Source organism: Theobroma cacao, chromosome 7, assembly GCF_000208745.1.
Source record: "Theobroma cacao cultivar B97-61/B2 chromosome 7, Criollo_cocoa_genome_V2, whole genome shotgun sequence".
NCBI classification, from domain to species: domain Eukaryota; kingdom Viridiplantae; phylum Streptophyta; class Magnoliopsida; order Malvales; family Malvaceae; genus Theobroma; species Theobroma cacao.
The window spans coordinates 5,872,840-5,894,408 of NC_030856.1; the positions used below are offsets into that span (position 1 = coordinate 5,872,840).

The 21,569-nt window shown below is 33.8% G+C and overlaps 4 protein-coding genes across 4 annotated transcripts; 2 read left to right on the forward strand and 2 right to left on the reverse strand.

Moving 5' to 3' along the window:
* On the reverse strand, window positions 1,419-4,080 carry LOC18594083 (UDP-glycosyltransferase 79B6). Its single transcript, XM_007021536.2, has 2 exons — window positions 3,539-4,080; window positions 1,419-3,205 (listed from the first exon to the last, which is right to left on the reverse strand). Exons 1-2 carry the CDS (start codon window positions 3,560-3,562, stop codon window positions 1,769-1,771), a joined length of 1,461 nt encoding a protein of 486 aa, XP_007021598.2. The 5' UTR covers window positions 3,563-4,080; the 3' UTR covers window positions 1,419-1,768.
* On the forward strand, window positions 8,019-9,874 carry LOC18594085. Its single transcript, XM_007021538.2, has 2 exons — window positions 8,019-8,845; window positions 9,145-9,874. Exons 1-2 carry the CDS (start codon window positions 8,252-8,254, stop codon window positions 9,562-9,564), a joined length of 1,014 nt encoding a protein of 337 aa, XP_007021600.2. The 5' UTR covers window positions 8,019-8,251; the 3' UTR covers window positions 9,565-9,874.
* On the forward strand, window positions 11,342-13,836 carry LOC18594086. Its single transcript, XM_018124516.1, has 4 exons — window positions 11,342-11,879; window positions 12,595-12,816; window positions 13,302-13,327; window positions 13,407-13,836. Exons 1-4 carry the CDS (start codon window positions 11,517-11,519, stop codon window positions 13,645-13,647), a joined length of 852 nt encoding a protein of 283 aa, XP_017980005.1. The 5' UTR covers window positions 11,342-11,516; the 3' UTR covers window positions 13,648-13,836.
* LOC18594087 lies at window positions 16,288-17,657 on the reverse strand. The gene is made up of 2 exons (XM_007021540.2): window positions 17,393-17,657; window positions 16,288-17,297 (listed from the first exon to the last, which is right to left on the reverse strand). Exons 1-2 carry the CDS (start codon window positions 17,558-17,560, stop codon window positions 16,707-16,709), a joined length of 759 nt encoding a protein of 252 aa, XP_007021602.1. The 5' UTR covers window positions 17,561-17,657; the 3' UTR covers window positions 16,288-16,706.

Here is a 21,569-nt window from a genome sequence, read left to right on the forward strand (position 1 = left end):
TTATTTCAATATTATTACAACATCAAATTAACAAAAACATTAAAGATTACCTAATTGCGGGACCTCTGTGTTTAGCAAAAATATTTTTTAGGAGTTGAGTGTTCATTTTGAAAATTAATGAATTGGTTTGAAATTTCAATGAAAACCTAAAATTAAGTGGATTATTTTACCTTAAGATTTAAATACAAATCTAACTTATTGGGAATTAGTTATGGCTACTAATTAATGCTTTAATTATCAGCATCAACCAAGGGGTTGAAGTCTGTCCCAGAGGTTTAATGGCATTAGGACAAACCAAATGCAACATAGAATTGGAAATAGACAGACCATTACCCATTTTGAATATGACTTATGACCCCAATTTTCACATATCAGCAAGAAGCCTCAAAACCAATTATTAAAGCAAGAGAATATCATCCAATAGCCTGATATTAAAATTTTATGTGTTAATATTATTTATTCTTTAAATAAATCTATTATTCTTTTAGTTAATTATTTCCACACAATCTCCTAGTCACACTGCCATCTATAGCTGCAAAATTTAATGGAAAATACTGGCTTTCTCCTTTTCCTTTTCTAAAAAAATAAAGATCCATACAGTTATTTTATTTATTTTAATAAAATAATTTAAATTTGACCTAAATGATTTTTTAAAGACGATTAAAATTTTAAATTCGAATCATTGTTTCGTCGTCAATTTTCTCATATATATACACACAAAATATACTTAGTAATTGGTGTGTACAATTTTCACAAGTTAACAAATACTGAGTTAAGGTTGGGTTTATTAAGTGAGAAATTATATAATTAGTAAACTCTTCTACACACAAATGACAGATTCTAATTACATTCCTTTGTAATCAACTTTTTCTTTTAGGTTGGAATAATTAAACAGTGCAATCTCATTTAGTCATTTGCACCCACACGAAATTTTATAAACTTGCATGGTTTCAAATTGCAATATTTGGTGGTGCATTAATATAGAGACGCAAATTAAAATCTTATGATCCATAAATCACATGAAAATTAAGTCTGTTAAATAAGATAAAAGAGTAATACAACTTTGATATAACATCTCTACTCAAATCTTTACTTTATCTTATATTACATAAAGATCGTTAGATATAGTGAAAGTGAGGCACATTCCTTGTATTTTGATTAAATGTAAAAACATTTTCATGTTCGGTATGAAAAACATCCATGGCAATGTCTTCCCATGGATATATCCTCACGGTTTTAGTTCATAAATATTTTTCAATAATGAAATCGAAAGATACTATTACATTCTTAAATATTTTTTATATCAGGATTTCGATTCACAGATATTTTTAAAGGGAAAACTTTTGCAGACACTTCTCTTCGACTTAGGTTATGCTATTGTTTCTTTATTTGAGAAAAAAAAAAGACATAAATTCATTGCAAATTGCGCATTGCTGCTTTAAAGAAAGATGTTACAACTTAATTTAATTCAACGCATAAATTGCAGGCAGTGCAAAAATAGTTGGAAACTGATTGATAAGCCCATTCAACAATACTGATCTTTGCAGCAGAAGGTGGGATTACCTTCTATAAGTAGAACATGAATTTATTGAACTGGCTGTCTCTTTTCACCCCTTTCTAGTTCATAAAACAGCTCTGCAACTCCAAAACAGCTGATCATGAATTGCAACACGAGATTAGCAAGTTTGAGGAAGAAACCATGGCATCTGGGTGCTGCTTTCCAAGCTCTGAAGCCATCTTTCAGGTGTTCCCTTTCTTTTATGGTGCTTCACTCGACAAGCTCATGCATGCTTTGGATGAACTTATCAATGTAATCATTCATCAATTCTGGGCTTATCGTATCTCTCCATTTCTTGTGATTCTCCTTGGCCAACTTACCCACTTCGCTATCCTTATGCATCACTGATTTTATAGCTTCGCTCAAATTCTCTTTCGAAAGCCATCCACTTTCTTCTCTCTTAACCTCCACGGCAACCTTGAGCTCGTCAGCCATTAGCCTGGTATTCAATATTTGGTCACCCAATTGTGGAAACAACACTATTTGGCAATCACTCATCAAAGATTCCCACATCGAACCAAACCCACAATGGCTCACAAAACAGCCGACTGATGGGTGAGCCAGCACCAATGGTTGTTGCACCCATCCACCCCAAACAACCCCTCTCCCTTTAACCCTCTCTTCGAACCCTTCAGGCAGTGCTTCTTCAATCGTTGCAGCCTCCAACGGTGGCTTTAAGGCGACAAAAAAAGGTAGCCCTGTTAGCTCAAACCCCAGCAAAAGTTCCTGGAACTGAGGTTTTTCAAAAATGAACTGGCTCCCGAAAGCACAATATACCACAGAACCTGGTTCGAACCCGGCTAACCAACTACCCCATCGTTCATCCAATACAGACCTAGACTCTTCAGGCAAAACTGGACCTGTTAAAAGAACTGGTTTCTCATACTGGCTCCCTATATAATCACATAACTTCCCTTCAATTTCATGGCAAGTCCTTATCGATATAGCATCACAATTCTTCATTGCCGTGGTGATTCTCTCGTAAAACGTTAACCCTTCCCCAAAAGGGTTTGTTACAAACAACAAAGACTGGCCCTCATGGCTACGCAACACTACAGAAGATGAAGGGTAACCAAGGGGTGGCACAGCCAATTCAGCCTCGGTTATAGGCCTTTCCCTGGCCGCATTTCGTGCTGGAACCAAAACAATAGCGATTGCTGCAGCACAGACAACGTTGTAACATATAGTTTTGATCCCAAGTGGTTTGGCTATCTCAGGAATCCAGTGAGCAGTGTCGTACAAAACCAGATTCGGTTTTACTGAAGAGATGACACTTTCAACTTGATCCCTGGTACGGTCCATGGCAATGGAGAGGAAATGGCTCAAGAAAATGGGGATATCGGAGGCAGTTTCAGCACCAGGAGGGAGGCCAGTGACAGATGGAACAGTAACAGGGTGGAAAGAGATGAAATCTGGGTACAAATTCAAATGTTCCAATTGGTTCACAGCTTTTCTGGGTAGCACGAAAGTGATTCTATGACCCTTTTCAGCAAGCTTGTTAGCAAGGTGGAGAAATGGGGTCATGTGACCAATTGCAAACCATGAAAACATGAGGACGTGGAAGTCTGAACTGTTGGCTTTTGCCATTTTCCTTTCTTGGATGAAGTTTGCAGCAGCTGTTCTTAATTTTTGGCTAGATGAGGAAGCCTATACGAGAATCAAAGCAATTGATTTAAAAGGTTATAGTCCTACTAAGTAGTCGAAATTTCGGGATAAAATTTTGACCCAGATCTCTAACTAAACAGCGAAATCTTTTGCGGTAAAGTTCAGTTCTGGAATATGAAAATATGATATCAGCGAGTTTGTAAATTATAATAGTAGGTGGCTAGCTGCATTTGTTCTTGTAGTTTCATAGAGTTGAATACTTCCTCTCTCCACTATAAATTTGATAAAACTATGCAGATGAATATTTCTTTAACAGCTTATAATTAAAGGAGTGTGTACAGATTCTCCAAATCTGTAGGCTGGGGAGATGCTCACCATGCGGAAGTGCTTGCTATTCATGAGGCAGTTATGTTGGTGGCTGCTTTCGTGTGGGGGAACTCTAGTGCTGTTATCTTTGAAACTGATTCTAATAATGCTGTGTCGTGGATCTCTAATCCTGAATTTTCGCCTTGGAGGCAGAGAAATCTGGTTTTAAAAACCGGAACTGTTATGAGGAACCTCCTAAATGGAAGATCCAGTACAAGCCTAGATTAGGTGATATTGACGCTGACAAGCTGGCTAAGCTGGGAGTTAATGGAGCTGATGACCTCCTGCGCGTTTGCCCGGATGGATTGAATGACTTGGATGAAGGGTAAATGGCTGTTTATGTACTGTGATCAGCAAGAGACAGAAACGGAGTTCAGATTCTGTTTCCAGCTATTACTGATGCTTCTCTTGCTTTGAGGGGTGGGGTGGTTTTTTGCTTGGGACGGGATAATTGTAAATGATTTTTCCTGGTGTTTGTATAGTTATGTATTTTGTGGATACTGGGTGATTTTGGAACCAGGATGCCGATGGTGACGGTGGAGCAAACGATGCTCTTGATCACATGTTCATGTTTTGCTGGGTTACCCCATTTTGAATGAAAGGTTGCCATTAATCTTCAAACGAAAAAAAAAGCGTTGAATTCTAATTCGATTTTTGAAAATTTAATATCGAATCGATTGAACCGACCGTCTACATCCTATCCATCATTTAGTGTTATACTTTGATTAAGAAATGAAGATATCATCACTTAGCTAACAGTTATACATAAAATCATAATAAATATATAAATATTTTAAGAACTCAAAAAAATAAAAAAAGAAATTGCAAGAAATAATCATAAACCCAGAAATAACATTCAATATAAAATTAATTATTTTTAGTCAATTTAGACCATGAGACCCTTAAAACTATTTCAAACAAATTAAATACTCCAACTTTTCTCTCCCACCGTTTGTTTGCTTTGCTCTCCAGTGCTCTTCATTTTTCTCTCTCGTCATATAACTTTTTTCTAATTTTACCACAATCACTATCTCTCTATCTATCTCTCATCATCCCATCTTCGATTTACATACTAAAGAGCATAATATGAAAAGTAACAATATATTTTTGAGTTTATTGATTTACGTTTATAAAATTGTCTCTATATCTATCTCTCGTTATCTCATCGTCGATCTACAAACCAAAAAACATGACATGGTGAGTAACAACGAATTCTTGGATTTATGAGTGTTAAGTTTTTTCAATGATTCAAGTCTGGTAGAACATGTCTTAGCGTATAACAAAGTGATTCATGTCTTGGCATGTAACATCATTAGGAAGAATGAAGCTCTGGCGTGTAATATATGATGCTGAACTTTGACCTTGCTATATAACATCTAGGGCTAAAGCTTTGACCTTGACATGTACTGGTGGTGAAACTTTAACCTTAACGTGTAACATCTAGTGCTAAAACTTTGACCTTGGCATATAACATCTAGTACTGAAACTTTAATTTTGGTGTGTAATATCTGATGGTAAAGCTTTGACCTTAATATGTAATATTTGATATTGAAACTTTGGCCTTGGCGTGAACATCTAGTGTTGAAGTTTTGGTATTGCTTAATTTTTTTGAACATGACGTGTACTAATAACATTTTTAAAATATGTAACTTCTTTGTATTTCACTACAATATAAACTTTTTGAGTTAAAGTGTATAACAATTTTTTTTTAACTATAATAATATTTTTTTTAAACGTGACGTGTAATAACAACACTTTTTAAATGTAATTTGATCTCTATATTTATATTTCAATAGAATATAAACTCTTAGAGTTGATAAAGTTTAAAAACAAAAAGAAATTTGATATGAAAAGAAAGATGTATTGAAAAATTATTTAACGTCAATATTACTGTTGGGTGAAATGAATTTGGACCAAAAGATACTATCCAAAATCCTCAAATTTAGATAATTAACGTTTAGACTATTTTATTTGTTAGCCTTCCTATAATCATAAAAAAATTCATCAAATGTTATATGCTAAGGTCGAAGCTTCAACACTAGATATTACATGTCAAGGTCAAAGTTTCAACATCATATATTACACGCCAAAGCCTCCTTGTTCCTACTGATGTTACATGTCAAGGTATGAATCATGTATTTACAAGCTAAGACATATTTTACCATACTTGAATCATTGAAAAAACTTAACACCCATAAATCTAAAAACTCGTTGTTACTCACTATACCATGCTTTTTGGTCTGAAGATCAACAATAAGATGGTGAAAGATAGGCAAAAAGAAGGTTTTGTGAATATAAACTAATAAATCTAAGAATATTTTGTTACTTTTTATGTCATATTCTTTGATCATATGACGAGATGACAAGAGATAGACAGATAGATAGTAATAGTGGTAAAATTAGAAAAAGTTAGATGACGATAGAAAAAAAATGAAAAGTACAACAGAACGAGGAGTAAAGCAGACAAATGACGAGAGAGAAAATTTCAAAGCACTTGAATATGAAGGTTTATTAAAAGTAATTTTATCTAAAAATATTTTTTTTAGTTAAAAACTATTAAAATTAAAAAGAAGATTATTTCTTAAAATACTCTATCTTTGAAAGTTAAAAAAAAAATTATCCCAAAAGAAAAAGCTTATGATAAGATAAGAACGATATCAGAACTTGCATGGCTGATAATGCGTCACTCAATTTTCTTGGGCACAACAATTTGGTGTATCACTCATTACCCATAATTGATGGACCCATGAGCAAAAAGTTTGATTTCATGGGCTTGAACTTTCATTTTGAACAAGTCCATCTCGAATCCATAATATCTTTTTATTTAAAAAATTAAACAATTTATCTATTTCAAATTATCATATAAAGACATATTAAAAAAATAAAAATCAACAAAAGTTGATATTATCCGCTTTGAAAACCAAATAATCTCCACTGGTATTCAATAAAAAAGTACCTAAATATATAATTTGTCTTTTTGCAAACATTGCCTGCCAATGGAGCTATACAAAAGCTATGCATGAATTACATATTTGTCTAATATATGAAACAAAAAAATGTAACCTGAGAATAAACCAAAGTAAAGGCCAAAAACTGGTTGCATTCACTACAGTATATCAACAACCAAATGATATTCTTTCTATCAGATCCAATTTGCCAAAAACCCACAACTTTCAATCCAAAACCTCACCCCCCAAAAAGCATGACCACAGACCAAGAAGAGATCAATTATTTTATTGCAGTATCTGGTGATTCATTTGGTGAACTATTTTCCTGTGGGAATCTTTCTACAACCTGCTTACAGCTTACTTACAGAAGAGGCAGGAGGGAACAAGCTTTACCTTATCATCAGGCTGGACTATATATATATATATATAGTCTTGGTTTGGCCTAATTCCAAATCCAATCAAATAATAATGTTTCAAGTGGAAGGCTGCCACAGCCTATATATTGGCAAAGTGATCTGGTGCTCACTGATAATTTGATTCTTCATTGAAATCTTTTGAAGTATGATTCTCAAAGTTTAATCCATGAAAGATATTTAATATTTGCCATATTGTGTCATTTACTGGATTTTAATGATATAAATTAGAAACCCTTTTGTTCTGAAAAAAAAAAAAAACTTTTTACCCTGATTGACTTTATCCTATGCCAATTTCTACTCTTTCACAAAACAATAGATAAGAAGAAGAATGATTGAATGTCTGTCAACAAGAAGTCATTTGTAACTTTTTAAGGTCTTCCATGTGCTTGTCATGTCCTTCTCTCTGGGGATGCATTGAATTTTCCTGAACAATGCCCTTTTCCATTCAGCATTCAACTTCTTTTTACTTCAAAAAGTTTAGTACACAGTCACATGGTAATAGACTAATGTACTACTTTACATAAACTTAACCATTCATGAATCTGACCAAATCTTAGTTCTATCGTTCTATAGATCATAGAGATATTCAAAGATCGAACTTAATTTATACTTCGGGTCTTGAAAAGATGATATAATAACTTCCCTTATACTCACTTATAAGTCTATACATGGAACCATGTCTAATAGTGACAAACAAAAGAATAGGGTGAGAAATGACAAACCCTCTTGATCATGCCGAAAATCAAGGACGGTGGCTTCAATTTCTAGCCCATGATTGAAGGATCTCTTCCAAAAAAAAACCCAACTTGAACCTTCTTGAATTGCTAACCAACAGCCCCAAAAAGGATCTAATCTTCAGTTCAAGAGGGGCAGGGAGTTGATTTCCTATATTGTCAAAAAGGCAAAAGCCTTTAACATTAGCTGTCACATAATGGGGGAGAGAAAACAATTAATCTGAAAGACCTTATTTTTCTCTCCCATTAGATTGTCATAAACAAAAGACTGTCACATGGGGCAGTATGTGCTGGCATGACAGAAATCGTGCCTATGAACAGTTACACTTCCCCCATATTTCTTAGCTGTTAGAATTGAATTCCCAGACGTCTCACTTGTAATTCTAGCTCATCTTTCTAGTTCTAAGCATATCAAATTTGTCCACGAAAGTCTTTTCTTCATTAAAAATTTGGGGTTGTGACCTTAAAGCACATGGCACCCTTACCCCACATGGCTTTTCTTAAGCAGTTCGGTTCAATAGATGACAGAATAAAAAGATGGGAGATACAAAGAATCCCCCCCATGTGGGGGTCTTTCATTTCAGCTCGTTGGGGGTTTAGAAAGTTTGTGGTGCTGCAGCAGCAATGGAGAATATTGATCATGACATTTGTGAGTCTTCTTCTGGTGGAGCTGAGAAAGTGGAAGCTCTTGATCTTTTGGAGGAGTCTTGGTTTTTTGAGAACTTGTTCAATAGGAGAAGGATGTTGAGATGTTATTCTGATTCTTGCACTTCATCAAACTTTGGCCAAGAGGTTCTGGCAAAAGATTCATGTAGCCAAAGCTCTGCACCGAGAAAGAAGCTCCAGGATGAAGGTTCAGCTCGCTGTAGTTTGATTCGTGCACCATCTTTACCGCCATGTATAGGGAGGGAGGAAAAGGTTCAAGAAAGGAAGAGCAACGGTGGGAGGAGCAAATTGAATAGGCAATTATCGCTGCAAGCATCGAAAACAACTTGTACAGAGAAGACACAGGAAATTCAAGAAAAGAAAACTGATAGCAAGAGCAAATTGAATGGACAGTCATCGCAAAGTACTTTGCTAAGGGCACCTTCCTTACCATCTTCAATAGGCTGGAAAGAGCTAACTCAACATAATGACAGTGATATTAGAATGAGCAAATTGATTCGACAAGCATTGGCTAACTCTTCTGACATCTCGCCCCCAAGGCATAGTCCTAAGGTACTAATACTATAAAATCCTCTGCAATTTCATAATGCATAGTTTCTGCATTTTGGTTACTTGTAAGTTTTAGCATTGGAGAGTAAACGGTTGTAAGTAATTTAATAAAACAGCGTACTTTGGCACCCGATTTAGTTCATTTGATCTGTATATGTTCAATAGTATAACTTATGTAATGAGCCAAAGCTAGCACGATTCTGCTGAATGCTGATAATAAGTGCCTTCAATGGTAATGAAGTGTGAATTGTATATGAATCTGTTATTTTTCATTGTCTAATGTTCAAACATTGCATATGCAGTCCATGTCACAAAGTTGCAGTACGCAAAGGTGTAGACCACCGAGAAACCTAGAGGTGGAAACCTTCAACAATAGCTATGGGGTTCAGGAAATAAGACGCCCGTACACGAATCAGAAGACATTGCAAAGAAGCCTTAGTGATCTTGCATTCGAGGAACTGCAAGGATTCAAGGATTTAGGATTCACATTTGACAAGGAAGACTTAAGCCCCAGTGTTGTTAACATACTCCCAGGGTTGCAGGAAAATAAGATAGAGGACTTGAAACAAGATAAGGTGAGGAGGCCTTATTTGTCTGAGGCATGGCTTGCACAAAGCCGTGGACCTCCCATTCCAAATTGTGTATCTAAGGATTCAGCAGACGATATGAAGGCACAAATCAAGTTTTGGGCCAGAGCTGTGGCAACTAATGTTCGACAATAGTGCTGAAAATCATAGAAACATCAACCATTTCTTCTACCAAATTTGACCTTAAAGTTAGCCTTTACTATTTCTACTCTCATTTTTCCAATTCCCCAGCTTTTTTCTGTAGGACTGATAAGCATTAATGAAAAAAGCAAGAGGTGATTCTATCCCCAGAGTGCAAGTTCAAAAGGCAAAGATGAAGGAATGTCCTTGTCTAGTAGTACTTCGAATTTTTTATGTAAACAATTTTGTGGTTCCTTTAACTGTGTGTTAATAAACTAACATGGATACTAGCACTCAAGCATTTGACTTATTAGTTGATGCATAATCTCTTTGCTTAAAGAGCAGGGTTCGAATTCCCTTTCTTTCAATTATAAAAAAAAAAACTAACATGGATACTAATTTACAATAATTCATTCTTGTTATCAATGGCTTAATGTTAAACATGTGTTCTGTAAAGCATGAGTGCCTTGAGTAGTATGGATTTCAAGTTCAGTCAGTAGGTTGATTTGTTCATAGAACTTTTTTTAACTCCAGATGATCTTATGAGGGATGATAATCTCCCATTCTCAACTTATTTCAAAGACTGCTGGTGACTGGAGATTTGGATTTGGCTTTAGGCAGAAATCTGGTGTGAAAGAGGTGACAGTTCCCTCAAACTCTGTTTAGATTTATTTGGTATCTGTTTGGTAATCGAAAAGTGATTTGTTGAAAAAAAAATTTTTATGTAAAATATTTTATAAAAAAATTTAATATTTTTTATTGTTTGAATAAACTGTTGAAAACATTTTCAATTGTTTGGATTATTTTAAAAATATATTTTTTTTATCATAGTAGAGTTATTTAGGTGTTAAAATAATAAATAGAAGTTTATTATAAAATAATATTGATATTTGATTTTTGACTAATTTGAGATCAAAATTAAAAATGAAAATAAAAATGGACAAAATCAATAATGATATTTTTCAAAACATTTAATCTGTAATAAAAATAAAATCTAATTTTTTAAAAAATTTTCATCTTATCATCTTTTTATTATAATTATAAAAATATCAATATTCACCAATTGTGTAAGATATCTAAAAATTTATACTTATAAATATGTATTTATTAAATGACCATTATTGAAATGTTTTTTATTATAATTATTAGTAAGATTTAAACTTATTATAAACGTGGATCCATCAAATGATGATCATTGAAATATTTTTATTATAATTATTAGTAACATTTATTTCATTTATAAATAAAAAATTTAATTATATTGAATGGTTTTATTAAAATAATATTTTTTAATTTTAATAATATTGTANAAATTAATTATTTTAAATTAATTATTTTATAAAATTAACTATTAATATTTTATTTTTTAATATTTTAAATTAAATATTAATATTCATTAAACTTATACCTATAAACTTAATATAAAAGTATATTTGATATTTTTTGAAAAATGTCTATATTTTTTGAAAAATGTCTTACGCCTTTTAAGGGCATAAGACATTTTACATGATTAATCTTGTTAATTCGTAAAATATTTTACATTTAAAATTAATTTTTTATTTATCAAACAAGCATAAATCTTAAAAATATTTTTTAAAAAATATTTTACTATAAAATAAATGGACCCTTGGATAGACTACATGTATTTATAAGATTTCCTAAAGAAGATGATTAAAATTAGTTTCCATTAACAGATAAAATAGACAAAAGAAATGAAAAATCTTCGGGAGTTGAGATAATCAGAACAGAACATAACACCTTCAAATTGGGACCCAACAGACAACAGCAATATCCAACAGATATTTTACACCACTTCACTTCAGCACTTCAGTTTCCCTTCACTTCCCATTTGAAGCAACAAAAGGACCAGAATCCAGAAAGATATTGATGGCAAACAAACCAATTTAACCCCAAAAGAAGGTTCATCCTTTTCTCCTCTTCTCTGAAACTAAAACCCTTTTTTCCAAATGCTTCAATCTCTTCATCTCCTTTTCTCCCCTTTCCCTCCCCTTACCACCATCAACCCATATTCCCAGCTCTTCTTCCTCAAAAAACCCACTTCCCTCTCCCCTTTCTCTGCCCACTCCAAAGCCCACCTTGGTCGGTTTTTAGCCCAATCTCAAGAACCCGTCACCACCATTGCAGAATCAGAAGCAGAAGAAGAAGAGGGTCCCTTTGAACTGCCACCATCTGCTTCTTCTACGTCAATCTTTGCTACAAGCGATGACCCCTCTCCTCTCCAAACTGCCACCAGCGTTTTGCTCACTGGTGCCATTGGGGTTTTCCTGTTTCGGTCCCTTAGACGCCGTGCTAAGCGTGCTAAAGAGCTGGTGAGTATGGAGTTAGCTGCAAACAAACGATTCTGATTTAGTGCTAGTGTCAAATTTTGATACTGGTGAATTGGGTTTTCCTTTTCTGGTATACATGGATTGGGTTTTAAGTTTTAACTCATCTCCCATTGAAAGTTAAAACTTTACTGATATTGGGTTGCAGTGCTCTGTTTTGGTTGTTGCTTTTATTTTTTTTGGCATTTTTTTATTTCTAAAAAGGTTACTTAAAAGAAAAATTATGTTTGATCAAAAGTGAACAAATGATTAGAATCATATTGAAACATAATTGTTCCTCATAGTCTTAGGAAATAAGAATCATGCAATTTTTGTGTGAAAAAGTGTATATTTTTTAATTTGTTAAAAATTTTATTGGTTTTTATAACCAACTGCAACTTAGTGAAAAGCAAGTAGTAAAACTAACAATGACATGGAGTTTTTGTTATTCACTCATATCAATATCTTCAATTAAATCTAGGCCTTCCTATGTTATCACCAACTTTACTTCGTTGCAAATGTTTTAGTTATTTTACTCGATTTTGGACCAAAGTATATGTTGTTTTATTCCTCTGTTTTAGTTCTGTGCTGTGGCATCTTGTGCCATGGTAACTTAAATTTAATTGAAAGAGAAGGTAATTCTCTGGGAGTTTTTCATTTTCTTAAATGTCTTATTATAACTTGTGTTGGATATTAAAGAATAGAGTTTTGCTGTCTCTAGAGATTGAGGTCATCAGGGACAAAGAAATCATTGAAGGAAGAGGCGCTAGACAACTTGAAAGCAATGGGGTCAACTGCAATCGAAACCAAGCCATCCCCACCCTCACCAGTTCAGGCACTTTTGGGTAGCATAGCTGCGGGTGTCATTGCCCTTATTCTTTATAAGTTCACCCTTACGATTGAGGCAGCTCTTAACCGCCAAACAGTTTCTGATAATTTCTCGGTTTGTCCTTTCATTGCCCTTAACTGTTCGTGCATTAAATATTTCTTCCTTATTTATTTTGGTTGCTTAAATCTTGCATTTTGTGAGTGGTTACCCTAAAACATACCTGGCTTCTTTTCATGCATGTATGTTGGCAGACATGGGGTTGCGGCTGCTACCTCCTTTTTGGATGTATAGTGTTAGGACAAATTAACCTCTAAGTCCTATTTTTAAGCACTTAAAGTTAGATATGAGAAGTTAGTCAGAAAGCCCCTAGGAGCGTACAATGCCTGCACTGCACAGTCTTCATCATGCCTTGTAGGAAAATGATATGCATGGTAGAAAATCTCAAGGATTTCGTATTTTGATAATTAATCAGTATTGACCCTAGAAGACCTCGTACAAAATCTTTTACATGGTACATGGTGCCCTTTCCTGTTTGAGAGGGTAGTTACTTGAACAGTGTCATATTTTTCTCAAACATTTTTCATCTTTATCCTTTGCAGGTTCGTCAGATAACAATAACTGTCAGGTAACTTCCATTAGTGCTTCATTTCGTGCTCCTAGCTGTATATCTTTGTGGTGTTCATCCCTTATATGCTTGTTTGCAGGACTATTGTGAACGGATTGTGCTACCTTGCAACATTTGTTTTCGGCATCAATTCTGTTGGGTTATTTCTTTATTCTGGTCAACTTGCTATAAATTCATTCATGGAAGATTCCGCAACTAAAGAAAATGAGAGTACAGGTGAGGAGAATCGAGGCTCAGTAAGTTCAGTGGCAGAAAATGCTGTAGATGGGACTGAATTGACCAGTAGCAGGGAGGATCAGAGTCCAGATGATAAACAATAGTGGTAGAGATAATCAACAGTATAGTGGAAGAAATAGGCTTCTGTACTTTTAACTCATTTTCAAAGAGGAAATGTAAATGCCGGTCACAATGTTTCATATATATGACCTTCCTATCTTGATAGCTATGCTGTTCCATATTCACAACCTTATTTTGTTTATATGTATGCTATTCAATCATCCAGGAAGTTATTACCTTATGGCTATAAACTGTAATTTTCAGGACACAGGACACCTAGAAAAGAGCAATGGCATATTATAATCCTAGTAGCAGACCCCACATAGTGTGAAAAGTTTTGTTTGTTGTTGTTGATCCTAAAATGTGATGCACTTCATAACTGCTGGTGCAGATATTTGTTTACTAAATAAACGCCATATTCGACTTTGATCAATTTCCATTTTCTTTTCTTCAAATCCAATAGCTGTGATTCAGTTCCACTTAAACTTTCATTCATGGGGTTGAAGAACCTTTGATTCATTATTTTTCCTTTAGTTGTTGGCGTTTACATTTTTGAATGGTGGGAGATTATATCACGAAATCATGTCCTTATGAGCTTTTTGTAGAAATAGCAACCCACCATCTGGGATGTTCTTACCCTAGAGATTCTCCCCACCTTGAAAGCGGTATTGGTGCTTTATACTGATAATTATACGTGTGCGTTGTGTGTGTGTGTGTGTGTGTGTTTTGATATTAATGATGTTTTTTTATGTTTAATAACGCTTGATTTCTACGGCCTTTTTCATGTACAAGGTTAGATTTTTGGGCTATCTAAGTTATACATAATAAATCTTCCTAATAAAATCAGAGAGGGATAGCGAGCTAGGCTAAATAGAGATTAAACAAGCATACATGGAAAGATTGTCAGAGCTTGGAATCTATGGCAATGAAGATTAGCAAATGCAGCACTTTCCCAGGATTTTATTCTTGGAAGCCAAGCCATGAAGATTCTTAGACACAAATTTGGAACATAAATACGAAACAGTGCTGCTTTGAAGCTGGAAGTTCTGCTGAAATCAATTCAAGGTGGAAAAACAGAGTAACCAACCTTTTTTTATGGTTTGCTGCTTCATTAACTTACTTTCTCACTTGCTTTGTCTCTCATGATGCTAGCAGGTAACAAGCATCATAGAGCACCTGAAGATTTGCCTTCGTTCGCATCTGATCAGTCATGCTGCTCGGTAACTTTTGCTATTGGAGTTAACTCTTCATTGACCTTCCTAAACAGGTTTTGGCAGTCGGTTGGTTCAAACTTATGCAGTGGAGTCACATTTCTATCAAGCATATGCAAAAGCAGTCCTATAATCACTGAAGCAGAAAACATTGGTAGTGGACCAAAAATCCATAGCAGTAGAGTAGTGGCATAATAAATTGCTCGTAAGCCAACCGACCAACAAGTACTTCCCCATATCACTGCCTTCTGGACATAACTTACCGGAATATCTGCATTTGGCATGCTGATGAGGAAACTAGCATGAACAAGTTGCCTTGCACATTGAAGGAAAGAACCAAAAGCCACTAGGAAGCAGATAAGAAGGCTGATATATTTGACAGAAATGATTGATGAGCTTGTGTTGCCATAGATAAGACCATTTTTGAATACATTATGAGAAGAGCTTCCAAGCCATGTTCCAATGAGGGAACTCAGAGCAAGGGATATTGTCGCCATGAAAGTTGCTGCTGATATTTCGCTGTTGATTGTTGCTAGTGATAAACCTCTATCTTTTGCCTCAACCAGCAAGTGCTAATCATAACGTTACTGAACAAGCTGAATTTTGTTATTTGTGGGGTGGATTAAAGAAAGCTCACCTGCAACATTCTCTCAACCCAAGCTTTCCTCATGTGGCTTTCATAGCCGATGACAGTAGTTTGAGGAAATTTCAGGCATCTGTACAGAAGGAAGACATGGTAGGCAGATATGAACAATAACCCACTTGGTACCAAAACTACATCCAAGTATTCCTTCCAAACCATTATCTTTGTCTGCCAGGATTCAGTATTCATAAGCTTCTGGTATTATGTGAGTTTATAATTTATAGAGGGTCTGTTTAACTAATAAAGCTGTCATAGGGTTTTGTTTAACCAAGTTTATCAAACTCTTTGCTTAACAATGGCATATTGTAGCTTTACCTGAATTCTCCTTTTTCCTACATCTATCATGGAAGGATTATTTTAATTATTTTGCTACCATATCTACACTAATATACAATAGGATAACAATTTGCTCATCCAACTCCCTCACTCTCTTTCTATGTTCTCTTCAGTTTTATAAGCACCACTTTCCCATTTTAATTATTTTACAAACATGGGTGTCCACAATTATTCCTACTATTATTTATTGATTACTTTTTATAGCGCTCACTACCTGTGTGGGAAAAAATGAAGAAAAACTACATGTAAAGAAGGAAAAAAATGCTTTATAAAAATCAATTCTCATGTTGGTTCTTATCTTTACTTTTCCAGTAGAATACATTATTTTCATATAATTCTTTGATTATTCAATTGTAATCAGTTCAGTCTGTCTCTCCAATTTGGTTGAGACCAACTCAACTAGCGACTTTATATATTAGTATATAGGTTTAAGTCTTCCAACACTGAGACCAAACATTCAATCTATTAAGACCAAACATTCAATGTAGTCCTACTTTCAAAGGAAGATGCATGATTTATTTATACAATGAAGTTCAGTCAAATCAAGGAAAATTGTTAACACTGTTACATCAGAGAAGGATACAGTAAGGCTAAACTTGGATTTGGTCTATAATCATGCATGGGAAGATGGTCAGAACTTGGATCCTTAAGGTATGAGGATCAATGCAACAGATGCACATGATTTTATTCAGGCTAGCAATGAAAAGATCTTAGACATGGTACAAGATGCTGCTAATTTGAATTGCTGGAAGTTCTGCTGAAATCATTCAAGATGGAAATGGAGTGAACAACTGTTCTTTGCTGTCTTCTGCTTCAAGCCTACCTAGTTGATTCTGAACTTACTGACTCAATGCTGGTTGCTTTGCTCATATTCTTTCAGGTAACATCACTATGATGCACCTCAAGGTTTGCTTCAATTAGCATCTGATCTGTCATGCTTCTCAGTAACCCTTGCTACTGCAGCTAAATCCTCGTTTATCTTTGTAAACAGATTATGAGAGTTGGCCTTGGCTGATTCGAAATTATGCAAAGGGGTTACATTTCTGTCAAGGTTATGCAAACTCACCACCATAATCACTGAAGCAGCAAACATTGGGATTGGACCAAAAATCCACAGCAGCAAAGTAGTGGCGAAGTAAATTGCTCGTAAACCGACTGACCAACAAGCACTTCCTCTTATCACTGCCTTCTGGATATAACTTACTCGAATATCTGCATTGGGCATGCTGATGAGGAAACTAGCATGGGCAAAGTTCCCAACACATTGAAGAAAAGAACCGAAAGCCACCAGGAAGCACATAAGAAGACTGATGTATTTGACAGAAATGATTGATGAGCTTGTATTGCCATAAATCAGACTATTTCTGAAGAGACTATGAGAAGATTCTGCAACCCATGTTCCAATAAGGGAACTCAAAGCTAGAGATATTGTTGCCAGGAAAGTTGCTGCTGATATTGTGGAGTTGATTGTCGTTAATGCCAAACCTCTATCCTTTGCCTCAACCTGCAAAAATGTTCATCATCATAACTACAGGTGAACAATCTAAGCTGGGTTTTGTTTATATTTTGGCCTTCTGGGGGATGAACATAGGAGCTCACCTGCAACATTCTCTCTACCCAAGCTTTCTTGCAGTGGTTCTCATGGCCAATGACAGTGGTTTGAGGGAGTTTGAGGCATCTGTATAGAAGAAAGACATGGTAAGCTGACATAATCAGTAACCCACTTGGGACCAAAACTAAATCCAAGTATTCCTTCGTCCATGCCATTACTTCTGTCTTTCAAATCAACCGTAGAAGAGATGTAACCAGTGTTCAGTATTAATAAGCGCCTGCTAACATGGCCAATTGTGATTAATTTCATTTCATAGTGGATTAGTTTAACTAATGATGTTGTGTTGCTCTGGCACATTGTCTTATTTGGATTAAAATATAGACAATCACCATATAAAATACTGCTTTTTTTTATGGATTAAAATGCAACTTAGCATAGTTTTTTCTGTTAGCAAAACAGGGAGTGAGACTGAACCCCTTCCCATAAATAATTACATAGATGACTGATGAGCATCAAATGCAAAGATTTTTTTTCTCTCATTTTTCCTTTCAATAATTAAAATTTATAATATACGTTTTATATATATAAATTGAGAATTCAGTTTAATGATAAGTGTATATATTTTATTTAATTCAAATGAAGATATATACGAATAAAGTATTCTTTATTTTAACATATTCAACTTGATTGTTAAAATATTCTAACTTTATTAAAATTCACATAAAATTATAAAATATTATTCAAAATCAAATCTTAATAATAAATAACTATCCTTTAATTATCTGAAACAGTTAAATACAAGACAAATTTTTTTATTTGAATTTTCGTTAAACACCCATTTAATAATATATTATTAATATTTATTAAAATAAATAGTTGGCAAAATTGACAAAACCTAAAGTGCTTCGCATCTTCAATCCGGATCAATTCCTATACTAATATTAATTAAGGTAGGAAGGATAATCTTATTAAATCTAAAGTTTTGTAAAAATATTAAAAGAAAAACTAATGGAAAGAGATTGATTGAGATTTCGAAGGGACAGGGAAAGCAAAACTAGCCATGCAACAAGTCAGCCTTAACAAAGTCAAAGTAAATGGTTGGAGGCAAAAAAGGCACGAATCTCGTGAGGCGCCAAAAGGAAATTGATATGGAAGACTTAGCCATACAAATTCAAACAATAACGTATAATTAATTTTTTTTTATTATAAATTCATATTTTTAATTTAAAAATTATAATATTTATTATAAAAAATAACTTAAAAGAACAAATAAAAATAACTAAAAGAATAATTAAAGAAAGAAAAGAAAGTATTTAAAGGAGAGAAAAGAAATCTTATTGAAGTGTATGTTTACAAATGAATTGAAGAGACCTATTTATAGACAAATAGCCATCCTTATCTTGATAGAATTTATAAGATGAAGATAACACTTAGAGATTAGATGAATTAAATCTTAATCCAATCTAATTTACATCAAATCTAGATATAGATAAAATAAATAGATATTCACAAAAATATTCATAATACTCCCCATTGAATATCCATTGTGTTAAGGATATGTCTCGTTAAAACCTTATAAGAAAAAAACCTCATAAAAAAAATCTGAGTGAAGGAAAAAAAGTACATAATTCTTTTCAAGAATATGCTTATGAAATATTACCTCATTAAAAACCTTATCAAGAAAAACCCAGTGAGAAAAACCTTGATGAAAGAAAAGAGTGCAGTGCGTATTTTACTCCCTCTGACAACTGCATTATTTAAGATCTTTAAAACGGTGCATCTCAATCTTTTGTACTAACTTTTCAAATGTTGCAGTATGAAGGGATTTAGTAAACAAATTTGCTAGATTATCACTTGAACGAATTTGTTGAACACTAATATCACACTTTTCTTGAAGGTCATGAATGAAGAAGAATTTTGACGAAATATATTTTGTTCGATCGCCTTTAATGTATCCTTCATTTAACTGTGCTATGCAAGCAGTATTATCTTCATATAATATTGTTGAAATTTCTTTCTTTGTTGACAAACCACACATTTCTTGAATATGTTGAGTTACAGATATTAACTAGACACATTCACCACTTGTCTCATGAATTGCTAAAATTTCTGCATGGTTAGAAGAAGTAGCAACTATAGTTTGCTTTACAGAACACCATGAAATAGCCGTACCCCCATATGTGAATAAGTAACCTATCTGAGATCGGGCTTTATGTGGATCTGATAAATATCTTGCATTTGCATAACCAATTAGATATGGTTTTAATGCATTTGAATTATATAAGCCCATATCCATTGTTCCTTGAAGATATTGAAGTATATTTTAATTCTATTCCAATGTCTTCAAGTTGGAGAAGAATTATATCTTGCTAATAAATTACAACAAATGAAATATCAGGTCATGTATTGCTGGCAAGATACATTAATGCTGCAATTGCACTAAAATATGGTACTTCATGACCAAAAAGTTCTTCATTATCCTCACGAGGTCAGAAATGGTTTTTTTTCACATCTAATGATCTTATAACCATTGGTGAACTCAATGGATGTGCTTTGTCCATATAAAATCTTTTTAGCACTTTTGCTATATAATTAGATGGATGGACAAAAATTTCATTTATAGAGTGTTCAATCTGAGGACCCAAACAAAACTTTGTTTTTCCAAGGTCTTTCATCTCAAATTCTTTTTTTAAATAATCCACAGCTTTTGATAACTTTTTAAGAGTTCCAATAATATTTAGATCATCAGCATAAACAGCAATTATCACAAATTCATATTCGAATCTTTTTATAAAAACACATGTGCTTCAAGCAACTTAAATCCTTCAGCGATTTTCATATAAATATCGTTATCAAGTGAGCCGTATAAATAGGCTATAACTACATCCATCAAACGCATTTCAAGCTTTTCATGTATTGCCAGACTAATTAAATATCGAAATGTAATTACATCCACCACAGGAGAATATGTCTCTTCATAATCAATACCAAGCTTTTGGCTAAAACCTTGTGCAATAAGCTGTACTTTATATCTCACAATCTCATCTTTATATCCCACAAATATCCATTTATATCCCAATGATTTTACGCCATTTGGTGTACGGACTACAGGTCCAAAAACTTCACGTTTTGCAAGTGAATTTAATTCCACTTTGATTGCATCTTTCCACATTTGGCCAATTATTTCTATATCTACATTCTTCAACAGATGTGGGTTCAAGACCCTTATTTTCTTTCATAATGTTGAGCGCTACATTATATGCAAAAATATCGTCGACATTTATTTCATTTCGGTTCCATCTTTTTCCCGTCATGACATAATTTATTGAGATATCTTCATTTTCACTAATTTCAGGTACCTGAATTTCTTCTAAAATTATGTCAGGGGTCTTTTCTAGAGTTTTTGTTTCATCTTCTTGACCATTTTGAATATTTGCTCTTTTTCTTTTTCAAGGATTTTTATCTTTGAAATCGATTGGTCTTCCACGCTTCTGACATGTCTTAGACTCATTAGCAACAACAGATTGTCCTACATCAATTCTGATTGGAGCATTTGCAACTGGTAGATTTAATTACTCTTTGTAGGTCAATAAATGCGTCTAGCAACTATTTTGCTATATTTTGCAAATAAATTATCTTTTGAACTTATTGTTCTCATTGATTTGTGCGATGATCAAAACTAGATAATGATAATGTATTATAAGATATTTCTTTTTTCAGCTGCTTTTTTTCTCCCCTTAATGTTGGAAAAATTGTTTCATCAAAATGACAATCAACAAACCTTGTAGTGAACATGTCACTACCAAAAACTCCCCTCGAGCCCGTAAGAACTCCCGTTATGCCCCGATAGGCATTTATCTCCCGAAATACCAACTGGAACCTCGCAAGGCTTAATATCAGTTTCTCATTTTCCCCGGTGAGTAACTATTGCCAAATATTATGTTCTAAAGGATTTTGAGCTATTTTCAACTTAAAACTGATAAAATAAAAATTTTTATCTCATAAGGGTATTTTGGTCATTTTCCACTAAAAAATTTCGAAACCAGTTAAAAATGTAGTAAACAAGTACCAATAGCATAATTCACAATTAAAAATAAGTTTAGGCATCTAAAACCTTTATTTAAAATGAAATTATAATTATTTGAATATAATAAGAAGATAAAACAAAATATTCAATAAAATATTTTATTTTCTTATAAACAGAAATTTTGGAGTTATGCGTAA